Below are 17,562 nucleotides of genomic sequence, written 5' to 3'. Positions count from 1 at the left end.
CCATGCGTAAATGTACTAATCAATGTCATTATGCGCATGCCTATGTGCAGGTCAAAAACTTCAAAAGTCCAATAGTGCCAAAAGGGCATACAGATGAACATACTCATGCAACCGGTGCAAGAAAGTTCTTCTCGTTCTTTGGGGGCGTCAAGGAAAAGCTAACCGAAGCTAGCCCCAAACAGAAACCTCTTGGATAACATGTCTCTTAGTGTTGCATCGATGTTATCTTCCGCTTAACTGCACAAGTTGAATTAAAGCGACACAAATTGTCTGGATAAAACCTTAGACAGAATCTTACTTGAGGTACCAAAAAACAATTGCATTTATTTTACAAGATCCATAACATAAAATTAAGTCAAACTCAAGTACTTTTGGTCAAGTGTCGAACTCACTGTTGCTGGCAGTAGCAATGCTAGTACTGGTTTAGGTGTTCACAGCACAGATGTACGCCAGCAACGTTTGGTTTGGGATGAAAGGATTCTTTGCCATCCAAATGGAAGAAGATATTTTTGAGGTAAATTACACTCCACCACCTTAGGTTTGAGTTCTATTACAACCTCATACATCTTCAAAACATTTCACTTTCATACCTTAAGCATTATTTTATTTCAATATAATACATCTGTTACATTTTCCATCCATTGATCTGTTAAGAGCTGATGTGGCTGCCAAATTTGTGCCACGTGGCAAAAAAAAAATTTAATAAATTAAAAAAAAAAATTTCTCAAGTGACCGGATAATATTTCTTTAAGAATTTTCCATTGATTGGTAATTTATGAATCGAACTAGTTCGATCCTTGAGGTGGTATGCCCCCTTGCCAAGAATTTTGTGGATGACAAATGGTCCTTCCCAATTCGGTGACCATTTCCTAGATCTAGGGTCTTTGATCCCCTTTGATAACATGGTTTGCCATACTAAGTCATCTTCACCGAACGTCTTTTGCCTAACTTGTCAATTATAAGCTCGTTTGGCGATCTTTTTCTGCACCACCAATAAGTTATAGGCATCGAGCCGAGCTTCCTCCAAGTCCTCCAACTCTTGCCTCATGGCCTAACTATACTCAGTACTGAAAAATTGCTTTGTTCGATAACTCGTAATGAGTTTATGCTCAACTCGACCGGTAGCATCGCGTCATGTCCATAAGTCAACGCATATGGGGTCGTCCTTATTGCTGATTGGAGTGAAGTTTAGTATGCCCATAATGCCTCGTTTAACTTCAAATGCCACATACCAGGCTTTTTTATTTATTTATTTATTTATTTTTTTTTTTTTTTATCATTTTCTCAAGGATACTGATTAAAATTTTATTACTTGCTTCGGCATGTCTGTTTTCTTGTGAGTAATATGGCGTGGATGATCGAGCCAAATTTTCAAACTCGCCGCGTATTCTTTAAACCTGTTGGCTGTAAATATTGTGCCGTTGTCCGTTATAATTGTTTCTGGTATGCCAAATCTTGTCACGATGTTTTCTTCTACAAAATTACAGACCTTTTTAGAAGTTAACTCGTCGTATGACTTCGCTTCGACCTATTTGGTGAAGTAGTCCGTTACAATGAGTATCCATGCATGCTTTGTTGATCTGGAGGGCGATGTAATTTTGCCGATTACATCCATGGCCCATCCTCTGAACGGCCATGGTTTGGTGACCGAGTGAAGTAATTCGGCCAGTACTTTCTGTACGGGCCCATGGATTTGACATTATACACAACCTCGCGCGTATTCGATGCAATCTTTCAACATACTCGGCCAGAAATAACCCTGTCGACGGAGCAACCATCATGTTTTGTGTTCGGATTGATGAGCCCTGCATATCCTTGCATATCCCTTGGTGACCAAGGATGGGTGTGGACGTCGCACTACAGGTATGACCTGGCCTAATTCACCCCCCAAGAGTTGTGATCCGGATGCTATTTGAGCCAGTTCGTATGCGTCAGTATTTCGAGCTCGTGAGATGTGCTTGAATGTAATGCTTATAAAAGATTCGGCTAAATGGCTGGCAACCATGTGATAGGGCGCCAGAGTACAACTCATGCAACGAAAAGTCCCATTGAGTTGGTTAATCACAAGTTCTGAATCACCAAGAACGAGTACACAGGTTGCCCTCAAATCATGAAGGACGTTAAAGCCAATGATAAGCTTTGTATTCAGCCTGATTATTTGTACAGTCGAAATCCAGCTTGAGAGAAAAATACCACCAGTAGTGATCAGGAGAGATGATTCCAACGCCAGCCGAGGTCGAGGTACTAGAGCCATCAAAATACATCGTCCAATAATTATCACGTGTTTCCACCATGCTAATTTCAACATCGTTGCTCCCGAAACCATATGGAGAAGGATGTTGAGCTAAGAAATCGGCCAATGTTTGTCTTTTGACAGCTTTCTAGGGCACATATTGCAAACTGAATTCGGACAGTGCCATTGTCCATTTCCCAATTTGGCCTTTTACTATCGGTCGAGTGAGCATGTAACGAATAGCATCTATCTTGGCGATGACCTGAGTAACAGAAGGGAGCATGTAATGCCGGAGCTTAGACGCAACGAAGAACAAAGCTAAACAGAGTTTCTCGACGGCTGAATAATTTATCTCTGCTGAGTTAAGATTTCAACTTAGATAAAAAATGGCTTGCTCTCCCTCAGCGTCGTTATCTTGCACAAGGAGATAGCCGATAGATTCCTCGGTAATCGAGATATACAACTTAAGGGGTTTACCATATTGAGGTGGCACAAGGACATGTGGAGTAGTGAGGGAGACCTTGATTTTCGTGAAAGCATCCTAATGCTCTTCGCACCATTCCAATTTGTCAGAATCCTTAAGTTTCAAGAGCGTGAAGATAACCTTCATTTTCCCAACCGAATTAGAAATGAAACGGCGGAGGAAATTGATTTTGCCAAGTATGGATTGTAATTGCTTCTTGGTTGTCGGGAGTGGAGCATCAATGATCACTCGAGCTTTATTCTCATCCACCTCGATGCCACGATGATGTACAAGGAAACCTAGGAAATTGCCTACCGATACACCAAAGGCACATTTGGCAGGATTCATTTTAAGGTTATGTTGGCGCATATGAAAGAAAGCTTGCCAAAGGTCACCTAAATATGATTGGCGGTGCGTCGACCACGACATCATCGATATATACCTCAACGATTGTGCCAATCAGGTCATGAAAAATAGTATTCATAGCGCGTTGATATGTGGTATCAGCGTTCTTAAGTCCAAAAGGCATGATGATCCATTCGTAGGTCTCGAGCGCCTCTAGGTAACGAAAAACGGTTTTGTGGACATCAGCCTCAGCAATGAAAATCTGGTTGTAACCAGCATGATTGTCCATGAAAGATAACATCTCATGGTTTACTGCAACATCGATTAACAAGTCTGAAATTGGCATTGTATATTTGTCTTTAGGGGTTGCCAAGTTCAAATTACGAAAATCAATGCAAATACGTAAAACACCAATTTTTTCTAAAAGTGGGACAATATTCGCCAACCATTCGACGTATCGAGCTATCCGAATAAAATCGGCTTTGAAAAGTCGAATGAGTTCATCTTTTATGCTGAGCTAAACTTCGGTCGAGAATCGTTGGGGGGCTTGGCGGAAAGGTTTACAACCAGCCTTGATATGTAATTCGTGCTTGACGAGTGTTCAATCTAAATCAGAAATCTCATGGTAACTCTAAGAAAAACAATGTTTAAATTCTTTGAGTAATTTACAAAGCTTGGTTTTCATAGGTTGGGGTAATAAACCACTAATAAATAAAGGCCGAGGGACATCGACCGTTCCAACATTTATTTCATCCAATGGATCTTTGACTTGGGGCCAACTGTCTTCGAGCTCAGCTGGGGCAGCTTGGACTTTATCCAGTGATAGGACTGGACCGTTGTTCATTCAGCAAGGAACTCAACTAAGTTCACGCCGGAATTCGGTTGCTTGAAAATAGTATACCAATGGGCCAACATGTGTTCCATGATAGATGAAACCGCAACCCGATGTCTATCTTGTTTGGTATCAAAAATCAGGATCGTCAATTGTGTTGGCCAACTCGAGTCTCGTCGAATCCTGGTGAATAGCCTCAGCGCCAACTTCGATGGCTTTCTGAACTAAAATCCAAGTATGTCGCCGTTCTTTGTTAAAACCCTGCAAGGTGATGTAGCCGACATGATCATCGTAATAGCGAGCTTAAATCATATTGGCTTCGAATGGCTGATTATTGGCTGGATGAACTACAGCCGATTTGCCATCCCAGAAGATGAAGACTTTATATAATGACGAAGAGATACAGCTAGTTTGGTGGATCTAGTCACGACAGAGCAATGCATTATACTCGATCTTTGAATCAATTATAAAAAACACGATCACATGATTTCGACCTGTGATATTCACCTTTAAAGGAAGTACTTCCTTGGTCTAAGATTTATCACCGACAAAGCTACTTATGGTTACCCTTGATGGAGCCGTGTCATTCTGAATGTCGATCTTGGGCTTGCTCGGCGTTGGGACTTGGTCTTGCTCTTGTGAAGCTTTGCGAGTCCGCTCCTACAATGCGATGCGGGTGTCCGAAAAGAACACAGCTGAGAAAACTTTAAAATGGTATCGCAAATACTGGAGATCTTCAATAGAGAAAGAAAGCTCGATAGTATCAATATTAGTATAAGGTTCCATCTCAAAGCCGAGCGTATATGTTAGAACCTAACCTTCATTTCAGGATCGTAGTCTTCTAGATAATCTGTTTGGCATCGGGGCAGGTTAGCGCCAAATCAAGAGCCTCTTGACATGCTTTTGGTAAGCCGTACAAGTCATTGGCCGAATATTTCTTGTGAAACTCCCGCATGCATTCCAAAGCTTCACCGGGAAACGGCGGGTGGAGATTCCGTCAGACATTAATTAATAGCTCTTGTGGGGGTAATGGAGGAAGTTTGTTTTCGACTTCCTTCCGGAAGTGCTCAAGGCAATCTTTCATTTCTCCAGGCCGAAGAAGGAGTTTGATTCACTTCTCGGATTCTTTAATTGTGGTTTCAAAATCATGATTGATCACCTTCTTTCCTTGAAGCAGGTCAGCCATGATTACTGGAAGTTGTTGGTCATCTTTGTTATCCACCGTTTCTTTTGGCTGCTATTTGGTAGCCGAGGTAACCTAGGTTGTTTGTCATCGAGCCATACAGTCTATTCTTTGGCGGTGATGTTTTTGTGATTTGGACAACGTAGTATACACAACGGTAGGGGAATTATAGCTTTACTAATGATGGTCGTGTGGCTCATGTGGCTTGAAGGTTCGCTAGTTCGCGTTGGCTTAGACCGAGCACTTTTCCAGACATTGCCACAGCTGCAAACGCCAATTACGGTACTTTAGCACGAAGTGGTTGTTCCTTCGGCTTAGTTATGATGACGCTTGATTTGCACCGGTTGTATAAAATCATCGGCCCATCAGTTTCCTCTGTGCTGGAGTCTGATATTGACTCAGCATAAAAAAGTATCTGGGTGGCTCATCCGAGGATAGATTAACCTTTAATTGCGGTTTGCATTCTGCCTAAGAATGTATTGTGTTGAGATGAACTTGGCTTTTCCTTTTCTCTTGTCTTTGGGTAAGTGAGCATCTATCATGCTCATTGTTGTCATAAGGAAAAGATCAGCGTCAAAGACCATTTGTTTCTCAGGAAACTTGAGCTTACCATTGTCGATCCAGCTCCGAATGGCATCAAAAATACGACACAATTATTTATCGTATGCTTGTTCGAGTTGTGGTATTTGCAATATGTCTTACCTTTTAAATCTTCGGCCTTAGGAATATTATGCCCTGGCCGAAGCTTGACAATTTTCACGAGCAATATCTGGTTTTAGATGGCATCGGCATTGGTGATGTCAAAAGTATAGACTTTTGACGTTTTGATGATAGCTTCCTTAAAGGCCGAGCATGTTTTGGCATCATTGGAGTTAACATGAGCCAATGCTTTGCATATGTATGGTTTGTTGATTACTATCTCGACTGCATCTATACTACTATTCGCCTGCGACCGATATATAACTGACCGTAGGGTTCTTGTAGATCGTTCCTTGGGATGGGGACTTCGAGGACTTCGAGATCTTCTCTTCTCGAAGTAAATAATCGTACTACTCGACATGTTGAGCCAATTCGTACATATCTCGGAAGTTTTCGCTCGAGAATTTCTTTTTGTACTCCATGTCTGGGCTATTTAGGGCGATCTTAACAAACTCGACTTCAAGGAGAGGTACTCGGCACCGGTTTCTAGCCAACTTAAACCTCGTAAGGTATTCCATTGGTGACTTGTCAGATGATTAAGCCATCCTGGCCAAAGAAGAGACTGACATTTCCATTCCTGGCCAATAGAATTGCTCATGAAATTTCTCGATTAATTCCTCCCAACTTTGGATGAAGTTGGGTGGGAGATTGATGTACCATACGAATGCTGAACCAGTCAATGAAAAATTGAAAAGTCGTACTTTATGAAAGTCACTGTTGACATCTCCACATTGAGCGGTGAACCAAGCCATGTATTCCAATGAAGATAAGGATGATTCCCCAGCGAAAAGGCTAAAGTTTGGAATTTTGAATCCCTTGGGATACTCGAACCTTTCTACGAAGGCTGGATATGGGTGAATGAACTTTGGAAACTTTAGCCTAGTTTTTAAAGCTGAATCAATCATCATCTGGACTTTGACTATATCAACAGATGCCGTTTCTGCTCCCTCATCAAAATTTTCTGATCTGCTGCTGGATCCATCACTTTTCTTTAAGTCAATCATTTTGAGCCGAGCATATCCTGTCTCGGCTTGTATCGTTGGTAGGGGATTATTCTTTAGAAGAGGATGTCTGGATCGATCGGTAGGTCTAATTTCGTGGACTTTGTTAACCATAGCTTCAAGTAGTCTGTTGTGCACAACGCTATTATCACGGATCCATTCAACTATACTCTTTACCTCTCGGCTGAACATTTGCTCAAATTGCCAGGATTGTTCTTCAAGTTGTCGTCGAAGAAACGATCTAGTCAGTGGTTCAGAGGCCTTACCACCGTCCTCGTCACAATCATCCACTAGTCTTTTAACAAAAATGTCTTTTGTCACTTTGGTAGGGAACTCTGTATCACAAGTTTGACCGCCGAGATTAACTTCATTTTTTTCGATGTGTTACACTTGTGGCTTCAAGTATCGCGACAACATGATGATTTTGTGCCTGTAACAAGCCATCTTGTCCTAGGTTTTAGACTGGAAGATTAGTACTCGACTTTCCCATGATTGTTTTCTTTTTTATTGACCGTGTTTCAATGGTCATGAACTTCCTAGTTTTAGCATTGGATTTCACCGGGCGTGCCAAAATGTTGACCCTAAAAACTACCAAGCCTGCGTGACGCGCATGCCGAGTAATTAACAAGCTAACTATGTCATTCGGTTGTGTGCAAGGCGCGCCATCTCGTCGGCCGAATTCGGTCGGGGAGTAAAATATGCTGATGTTGCGTTGAGCGAGCTATTGACTTCTCAATCTTGTGACCGCGGCTAAGGAAGGAACACGTTTCGGCCTTTGGGTTTTAGGGCCTGTAGACAAGGCTGCTAGTTTTGCGAAGTTCACAATTCGTCGAGGTCGGGTTCGGTCACAGTGATTATATTCGTGAGAGTATAAGCACGCTGACCTAGTTCCAAACTATATGGACACAAATACTTGAAAGAAATGTATGTCTTGATCGTAAATATGGTCCGACCATTGAAATGTCGAACTCTGAAACTTACTTGGGAGTATCCAATCATAAACAAAACTCGGTTTTCAAGGTGCCGAGCCAAGTATCCTTGTAACACCTCACTTTGCCGAGAAGGCTGATGAGATGACATCTACCAACAAGGACTCGGAAATCCCTGTTGGCCGAGACTTAAATAAATAGCTAGTCGGCCTCAAAGCAGTGCTGTCTAACCAAACTGAAGGTACTCCTTGGTCGACTGGTTCTATGGCTCCAATGTTGTTTATCCAAACTGAAGATGTCGCCGGTTGCCTTCACAATGCTGTTTATCCAAATTGAAGATGTGTTGGTGGGAAGAAATGGGAGAAGGATAAAATCTCAAAGGGTGTTGAGAAGCTTTGTGCACGACAATTTGTGTGTTGAATTGGAGGGGGCCTTGAATGATGCACTCCTTTCTCTATTTATAGCAGTGAACCCCCTCATGGCCGAACCAGAAATGGACTAGGATTAGAACTCCTCAACCTAACCTAATTAGGTTTCAACCAATCCTAATCCCTATAGGACTTTGAACCAAGCCCTTTGATGAACCAGATTCATCTCTCGAATCTAAGCATCTTTATCTTTAATACTCCTTATTGCACTAGGGTTCGACTACTTCATCTTTATCCAAAACAATCCTTTTTCATAATAAGATTCGGTCGACCTTGACTGGTTGGCCCACGACAAGATTCTAGATGAATGTCACTGGGCCGAGAATGACTCTAAGCTCGGCCCAAAATAATAATTTGGGCCCAAACATGTACATACGTACAATAATTGTTCATGGTTGATGTCCTTTACTACTTATTTAGGTATGTGAACAATGCAGACGTAGGGAAGAGGATAATCAAACTCCAAGTTTCAATCACAAAGTTAAATACTTTTCACTATTCGAGCTCCAAATCTCTCCCGAAATGTTGCGTTTTTTATTCCATTAGCTTGAATTTTCTTTGTGAACGAAAAATCCTATAGTTGGAGTTGTTCTTATTGGTGCCGTGTTAGACGGCAATTTGTACTTGGTTTGTGTATTTGGATTTTGACTCACTAAAAGAAAGAATTTTCTTTGTTGTAGTGAATTTGGATATTTTATTTTTTAGAGTCTCGGTTGAGGTGGTTTGATTGTGTGAAACGAAGACATACAGATGCTCTAATTAGAAAATGTGATTATGAAACAGATGCTTAGGGCAAAAGGAGTAGAAGAAGACTTGAAAAGAAACTTTAAGAAAAGACATGGAGTATTTGAAACTAACGGAAGACTTGGCACAAAACTGAGCGTAGTGACGTTCTAAAATTCATATAACCAACTTCACTTAATAAAATAAAGCTTTATTGTTGTTGTAGACACAATCGCAATCTAGAAATCGTCTGTTTCAATAAGATGTAAATTTTTATTCAACAATCATGGGGCTCTCATCTTTAATGCTAAGAAAACAAAAGGAGAAGAAGACCCTACCTTCATAACAATGGCCTCAACCGTCACCACCACCTAGTGGAGGCAATGACGTTAGTTAAAGACACACCATAGGTCGTCCTTAGTCCTTACTCCTCTTATCCATTTCTTACGAAAACTGGTTCCTAGTTGCAGATAAATTAGGGTTTAACTTATATGTTGTTTTATTGCCATGTATTTCTAATATACAAGAGAAACTTGCTTGCAAGGACGCTATTGACGGTATCTTTGTTAATAACGTGTGGTCATGTGTTATAACTTGTTCAATATCTTTTAAGCCTATAATGCATCCTCGTATATTTTAGTGTTGACCTAGACACAAATATAATCAGTTTACCAAACTGATTGCATGTAAGTTCTTCTCATTTAAAATGGGCGATGCACTTAAGAAGGAATGACTCTATAAACAATTACTATGTATATAAAAAAATATTGTTTGACTCCTTACATATAAAGAGTTGTTTTTCTTCCAAATGAACATCTTAAAAAAAATTATTTGATTTAGAAATCCTTTAGTCATTCATATGAATCACACAAATTGATGGTTCATAATAAGGATGTTACTTATTATCATGACTGCCGATTGGTCTAGCACATATGGATGACTAAATGGTGTCCAAACGAACGAATTTTTGTAGAGATGGCTTAGATGGTGATAAAAATAATGAACAATTCCGATAATGATACGACAAATTTATGTCATGTCATGGCGCTGAAGGAGGAAGAGTAACCACATGTATTGTCTATTAATTTTAATTGGTCAAAATGATTTTTTCTTATATTACAATTGTTGATTATTGATATTTGATTGTTATGTCCTTATTATGTGATCGATATATCGTTATTTAATTTTGGTTTGTTCTGAACATATTAGATATTTCCTTAGGAAACGACCAAACCGTGTTTATTATTTCATTCAACAAGAACAAGGATGAAACCAGGAATCGGTCCCAGCCGAAGGAGGAGGAGCCCGTCGCCTTGTATTTCATGTCAGCGTTTTGGGACCCACCAACCAAAGTCATCTTATCTTTCCAGTTAGTCCAGAGCAAAAAAACAACCATCATCTCATCACTCTCTGTCGTAGTCATAGTCCATTAGCATATAATTAGATTAAATTAAATTAATTAAATAAAGTGATTAAATTAATTAAATAAAGTGGGAGGTTTGTAGCCTGCAGGGTGTTTTTTTGGAGACAGTTGAAAGAACCCAACTCAGGAAATCCAGCTTCGTTGCTCAGAAATAAGCAGAGCTTCCAAAAAAGCACTTTTTTGGTTGCTTGGTGGGAAGCATGCGCATGCCTGGGACTCTTAATTTTCTTCATTAAATAAAATTCCAACCATCCAAGTGGTGTAGTACTTGGCATGGAGTGGAAGAAGATATGTTTGAAAAGTGTTTTTATTGACATTTCAAGGAAGTAGAATTTTGTACAAATGTGCTTTTGGCTTCTGCTTACTAGCTGATCGGCCTCACAGATTCACACACAAATTTCCCAAGGCAACCATGCGGCTGCTGCTGCTCTTTCTGGCTTTCTGCTTCTCTGGAATTCATGTGATCTCTTCTTCTACACACCTAGATGATGGTATGTATAGTCTTAAATATCAATATATATGCATATATATATATATATATGTATGTATGTATGTATGTATGTATGTATGTATATTGATCTCTTATTTCATGGGAAAATTGGGTTTTGTATAGTTTCTACTTTTGGTCTACAATTTCAAAGCTACCTTCATATCCGTTCACTTGAGAGGTTTTTTGTGATATCATGTTCATCTTCCTATTCTCCATGACGATATTCCAAATCAATCATCTGTTATTATATGGGAAAGTAAAAACGGATGACACAGTGTGATTGGTTTGGGATACCAGTATTAAGCATCCTTGGTGTAGATTCTTTCGTGTGTGTACTTAGCGATTAGTCCATTTAATTTCGGTCTAATGTGAATTATTTTGAAGTTTTGGTTAAATTTCGTTCTAAACCCTCATTGTTCCTATTAAGGGTAGTTTATTGATTTATAAGTGTGTTGATCCAGCTAATGCCCTCCAATCCTTGAGGCAGACATGGAGCAACGTTCCACCCAGCTGGGACAACTCAAACGATCCATGTGGGGAGAGCTGGGAAGGCATCACTTGCAACAGTTCGAGGGTGACTGCATTGTGAGTGTTGTTCATCTTCGCATTCTGATGTGATCGTTGTAATTACGAGCATTCTCGCTTACTTTCTTAATCAGATTTTGAACCAGAACCTCTTCTGATGTTCATTGTTCAGGGGATTATCAGGAATGAACGTGGAAGGGACAATTGAAGGCGACATCGCGGGGCTCTCTGAGTTGATATCCTTGTGAGTGTGATTGTTCCTCCTTTCATACCAGCATTATGTTTGCAGTATATTATGAACTGAGCAACACACAACAAATTTGATGTCTAATTATAAAAATATGCATAAAATATGTTTATTTTCACTGTCAGTTATTTTGTTTAGCTCAATCTTGATTAGGGATGGAATTCTTTTTGTAACGAAGCTGAAATATTAACATTGCAGAGATCTTTCATTCAACAAAGGCCTCACCGGTTCTCTCTCTCCACGATTAGGGGATCTGAGCAATCTAAGCATCCTGTAAGAACAATGTACCAAGCAATTTTTCACATCTGCACCTTTTGAACTTTATGGAACATGAGTTTTTATATCGGATAATTATACGAGACTGTTTCCATGTTTTAGGATCCTAGCTGGTTGCAGCTTCAGTGGAATTATTCCAAGTGAATTGGGGAAACTTGGAGAGCTAACCTTCTTGTAAGAATTGGACTAATTATTCATACTGTTAGTGCAACCCAATATGATGTTTTTCTTTTCCCAAGTTTATATAACTTCGGTTTTTCTCAGGGCTTTGAATACGAATAACTTCACCGGCAGTATACCTGCTTCTTTGGGTAATCTCTCCAACCTCTATTGGCTGGACCTGGCAAACAATCAGTTGACTGGACCTCTCCCAGTTTCAAGTGGCACTACCCCCGGCTTAGACCAACTGTTTAAGGCTAAACATTTGTGAGTATTTTCCGTTTTGAAACTCTCTCCATTCTGAAAAGAAAATGAAATTCTAGTAAGGATTATGCCACTGCTTATTGCGTAAGCATTAAACAGAGTATATGAATTTGCAGCCATTTGAACCAGAACCAGCTTTCAGGTACCATTCCACCCAGACTTTTCAGTTCCAAGATGATACTGAGACATGTGTAAGTTGATCTGAACAATCAGTATCTAATTTGTCTATCAGTTTATGTTCTATACTTAAACTGCTTGTCATTCTTTATTTGCAGATTGTTTGATGGAAATAGATTCACTGGGACTATTCCATCAACAATATTTTCCGTTCAGACTCTCGAGGTTCTGTGAGTGAAAAGCCATCTTGATTTTTCTTTTTCTTACACATTTAAGTGTATCTGCTTCTTGACACTTATTAGACTAAAACCATTCTTTTCTGCAACAGTCGGCTTGATAGAAATTCTCTGACGGGACCAGTCTCCTCAGATATCTCCAAGCTAATGTATCTCAGTCAATTGTGAGTACAAACTCTCCAAGAAAATACTTTGCTGTGCTTTTACCATAATCTTAGTGATGGCTAATCAGCTTTTACACGGTTTTTATTTTCTCTTCCAGAAATTTCGCATGCAACAATTTGAACGGCTCTTTACCCGACCTAACTGGATTGTATGCCCTCAATTATGTGTGAGTACATGGCATGGAGCTGTCATTTGCAGTTTCAGTTTTCCGGGTTGTTCTTGTGTTGTACTGATAAATCCTAATGATTTTACTTCAGAGACCTTAGTAACAACTCGTTTGATCCATCAGAAGCTCCGCGTTGGATCTCAACCTTGCTCTCGCTCACCACTATGTAAGTCTGATGGAGGGTACATGAAGATGTCTTGGTATATATTGATGAGTCTTGGAAAAGGACAGTGAAAAATTTATTGTGATATCATTTTGAAATTATTTACTGTTATGATGCCAGCGTTTTAGAAAATGTAGCACTTCAAGGGACTGTGCCAGAGAGGATGTTCAGCATACCGTCATTGCAGCAAGTGTAAGTATAAGGAGAATAATGGAATGATTCATCTACGTCTTGCAATATCAGTAAACTGGCATTCATCTTTTCTGTGACTCGACAGGAAAATGAAAAACAACGGGTTTAACGACACATTTAACATGGGTGATAGCATCAGTCCGCAACTGACGCTTGTTGATCTGCAGAACAATAAGATTCAGAAAATAACACAGGGTTATGAGTACAAACATACATTAATGTAAGACAGTTCACGGGCCTCGATCTTAATTTTCTATGATGTTCTGTATTTTCATGGGACAATCACTCTTAGTTGTGACTTTTACATATTGCAGACTTGTTGGGAACCCATTGTGCGATGAATCTAGGTCGAGTCTGTTCTGTCAGCCTCCACAATCAAATACAAAAACGTATGCTACTAGCACGGATTGTCCATCCATTACATGCCCCGGGGGTCAGCAGCCAAGCCCTCAGAATTGTCAATGTGGATATCCTTTTGAAGGAACACTGGATTTCCGAGCGCCCTTTTTCAGTGATTTGACAAATGTGACTCTATTTCAATCCCTAGAAAGGAGCCTATGGGAGAAACTTGACCTCACTCCCGGTTCAGTGTCACTTGATAACCCTTTCTTCAACATCGATGACCATCTTAAAGTACATGTGGCTCTCTTTCCACCTACAGGAACATATTTTAAAAGGTCTGAGATTATCAGGATTGGTTTTGATATGAGCAATCAGACTTACAAGCCGCCAAAGGAGTTTGGACCCTTCATTTTTATTGCAGCTCAATATAATTTCCCAGGTAATTTTAAATCAGTGTTCATATACACTTTCCCTACATTAGATGATCAATTAAACTGACAGTAAAAAACCCGAATTGTTTCAGACACGCATACAAGATCTATAAGCACTGGTGTTATTGTCGGGATATCAGTTAGTTGTCTCGTTCTTGTTGTGGGCCTCGTGATAGTAGGAATTTACGCCATTAGGCAAAGGAAACATGCTGAAAGAGCCATTGGTTTAAGCAGACCTTTCGGTGAGTAACCATTCCTGTTGTGGATGATTTTTAGACTGAAATTCTGTTATTAATACTAGATACTGGTCAGCTTATATTCACTACTCTCCTCTATCTTCCAGCTTCTTGGGCGCCAAGCGGAAATGAAAGTGGCGGTGCACCACAGTTAAAGGGAGCAAGATGGTTTTCATATGATGAGCTTAAGAGGTGCACCAATAATTTCTCTGACAGTAATAAGATAGGATCTGGCGGCTATGGGAAGGTATATAATATTCAACTCATTCAGTAACAGCTATGAAATTGTGCTTGAAGCTAAAAGATTTTTTTCTATACTTTTCGGTTGGCTATCCATAGGTTTACAGGGGCATGCTTTCTGATGAACAAGTGATAGCAATCAAAAGAGCTCAGCGAGAATCGATGCAGGGAGGCCTCGAGTTCAAGACTGAAATTGAGTTGCTCTCTCGCGTTCATCACAAGAATGTCGTTGGTCTTTTGGGATTCTGTTTCGAACAAGGAGAGCAGATGTTGGTTTACGAGTTTATGCCTAATGGAACACTTAAGGAAAGCTTGTCAGGTCAGTTCTAGATTTTACTTCTCGCTAATTCATATTTTTAGTTTTATGTGTTTCATTTAGTACCATCGATTTAACACGTAATGATAAGCTTTGTTTTAATATGAGTTGCAGGGAGATCTGGTATTCATCTCGATTGGAAGAGGAGACTCCGAATCACTCTTGGCTCGGCAAGAGGACTGGCTTACCTGCATGAGCTTGCAAATCCTCCTATAATTCACAGAGATGTGAAGTCCACAAATATTCTATTAGATGAACATTTAACGGCAAAGGTTGCAGATTTTGGCCTGTCGAAGCTGCTCGATGACAGCGCAAAAGGACATGTATCGACTCAGGTCAAAGGAACAGCGGTAAGTTTACAATTAAGCATTTCAAATGTTATCATTTATAACTACCTAAAATGTGATCTGCTAGGGTAAGCACTAAGCAGGAAAATCGTGTTTTCCAGTTTCAACATTTCTTGTATTGTAAGTTACGGTCTACACTTTCAGGGCTATCTGGATCCTGAGTACTACATGACTCAACAATTGACCGATAAGAGCGATGTGTACAGCTTTGGAGTCGTTATGCTTGAACTGATAACTGCTAGGCAGCCAATCGAGAAGGGAAAATACATTGTCCGCGAGGTACGATTGGTGATGGACAAGAATGACACAGAGCATTACGGTTTGAGGGAGTTAATAGATCGAAACATTCGAAACTCAGGAGCTCTTATTGGGTTTGGGAGGTTCTTGGAGCTAGCCATGCAATGCGTCGATGAATCAGCTGCAGATCGTCCCACGATGAGTGAAGTTGTGAAGGCTATCGAAACCATTCTGCAGAACGATGGGATGAACACAAACTCAACATCAGCATCTTCATCAACCACAGAGTTTGCAGCATCAAAAGGTGCTCCGAAACATCCCTACAACGAAGGCTTGCCTAAGAAGGAATTCAATGACAGCACCGGCTCCTTTGATTACAGCGGTGGATACGCTGTTTCAGCGCAAATCGAACCCAAGTAGTAATTATGGTGTGCAACGAAGTTTTGTGTTATTTAGTTTCTTCTTTCGTAATTGTAATTTTCTGTATCCATATATAAATAAATGTAGCAAAAGAATACGTAGCGTTCTTGATTTCAACTGACAAATAGGCATGTAATATTTTTACGTTGTGTCTTGGTTCTTTTGGATTTGATGCAAGAATCCTTTAAACATGTTTTTTGATAATCGATAACGTTTCTAACTAGTGACCACATTTGACATAAAAACTTACAATTAAGCACGATTGTAGAAGCGTACCTAAGTATTTTTTTAGAAAGCACTTAAATAAATCATTTGAATATATAGTAGAAATTTCAACATGTTTACACTTGTAACCTTATTAGCAGAATTGCTCCCCTATAAAAACAGTCTCTTCAAGGTAGAAAAACTTAAAGTGCTTATGATAAGAAGCACTTCGAACTGTTTTTTCAAAAAGCACTTGAATTTAATAATATTTTGACGCTCTTCTAATAAAAGCACTTTTAGCAGTATTGAAATTCAGATAATCATTTCATTCCACACTTCTAAGTATACACAATCCCATCTTAAAAATTCAGTCCTCAACTTCTTTGGAAAAGAAAAAAATGAGAACAAACATAAGGGAACAACTACAAATGCAGCAACCTTGAGCAACTCCTCACTCTCTTTTGCGATGGCTCCAGTCCTCGACCAGTCTCCACTGTATCCCGCATCAATGAATCGCAACCCGAACGCTGCAACTGCAGCCCTAGGAAGAACCGTATTCGAAACCCTGACCCTCAACGGGAACATGAAGTTTTCCGGCGTCGTCGAATCTTCAGACATATCTTTCAAAGACAAGGCTCGTTTCTGCGACCAACATTTTTTTCTTCACTTTTGATCAACTTCTGAATTTGGTAGTTATATCTATATGACTTGGCTTCTTTTCCCGAAATACACCAAAACGGTTGAATTAGTTTGGTTGTTGGACGGCCGCAACTACTTTACTTCCAGGAAAAAGATTGTTTGAAAACTCAACGGTTGCATTTTTACTGAAAGTTTGAGCTAACACTCCCGATTTGTAATCGGGTTTGCGATTAAAATTTTATGTAGGACATTTCAGAGATGTTCCGACTGTCAAAACGGAACTGATCGTGGTCACAAAATTTTTTTGGTTGATTTTTACGTTTTTTTTTTTTTTTTTTTTTTTTTTGGTCAAACGATAAATTTGTTAGATTAACTACCGATATAGTTTGAACTCATGCCGTTATACAAGAACTTAACACAAAAACCACTTACTTCACAAGATTAAATATTCAATAAAAATACTTATGTAAATTAATAAATGGTGAAATTGCTTACAAATGGTGTAAAACTCAATGGTCGCAAAAGTGGGTGAGTGTTACTCAATAATCACATTTTCACAAAAAAAACAAAAAAAAATGAAAATATGAGCAAGCATACATCAACAAATAAGCGTTCGTTTGGAAGCTTTTAAAATAGTTGAAAACATTTTTGGTAAAAATTCTTTTGAAACCATTTTTAATAAAAATATAAGTGAATCTTATAAAAACACTTGAAGCGGTTCCTGCAAGGAAGCACGTCAAGTGCTTTTGAAATCTAAAAATATTTTCTCTACAAACGCTTTCAACCGTTATTTTAAAAGCACTCTCAAACGAGTTCTAACAATCTTTCTATACCTTAATTACCCGATTCTAACATTTATTAAATTATCTACCAGCGATCCTTCCATCCTTT

At 39.4% G+C, this 17,562-nt stretch overlaps 1 protein-coding gene across 1 annotated transcript; it reads left to right on the top strand.

Moving 5' to 3' along the window:
- Window positions 1–10,315: 10,315 nt before the first annotated feature.
- Window positions 10,316–16,032, top strand: LOC137723689 (leucine-rich repeat receptor protein kinase HPCA1-like). Its single transcript, XM_068462883.1, has 19 exons — window positions 10,316–10,750; window positions 11,211–11,334; window positions 11,447–11,518; window positions 11,720–11,794; window positions 11,900–11,971; window positions 12,062–12,223; window positions 12,337–12,411; window positions 12,496–12,567; window positions 12,666–12,737; window positions 12,836–12,904; window positions 12,996–13,070; window positions 13,188–13,259; window positions 13,345–13,479; window positions 13,574–14,040; window positions 14,125–14,274; window positions 14,376–14,515; window positions 14,608–14,827; window positions 14,939–15,174; window positions 15,316–16,032. Exons 1-19 carry the CDS (start codon window positions 10,672–10,674, stop codon window positions 15,826–15,828), a joined length of 2,880 nt encoding a protein of 959 aa, XP_068318984.1. The 5' UTR covers window positions 10,316–10,671; the 3' UTR covers window positions 15,829–16,032.
- Window positions 16,033–17,562: the final 1,530 nt, after the last annotated feature.

This window comes from Pyrus communis, chromosome 17 (genome assembly GCF_963583255.1).
Source record: "Pyrus communis chromosome 17, drPyrComm1.1, whole genome shotgun sequence".
In the NCBI taxonomy this organism is placed as follows: Eukaryota; Viridiplantae; Streptophyta; class Magnoliopsida; order Rosales; family Rosaceae; genus Pyrus; species Pyrus communis.
This window is presented reverse-complemented; position numbering and strand designations above follow the sequence as displayed.

What these genes read in the sequence shown, in the direction of transcription:
- LOC137723689 (XM_068462883.1), top strand. Translation starts at nt 10,672, where the DNA reads ATGCGGCTGCTGCTGCTCTTTCTGGCTTTCTGCTTCTCTGGAATTCAT. An exon ending in TTCTACACACCTAGATGATG is followed by an intron (nt 10,751 to 11,210) that starts GTATGTATAGTC and finishes GTGTTGATCCAG; the next exon opens with CTAATGCCCTCCAATCCTTG. An exon ending in AGTTCGAGGGTGACTGCATT is followed by an intron (nt 11,335 to 11,446) that starts GTGAGTGTTGTT and finishes TTCATTGTTCAG; the next exon opens with GGGATTATCAGGAATGAACG.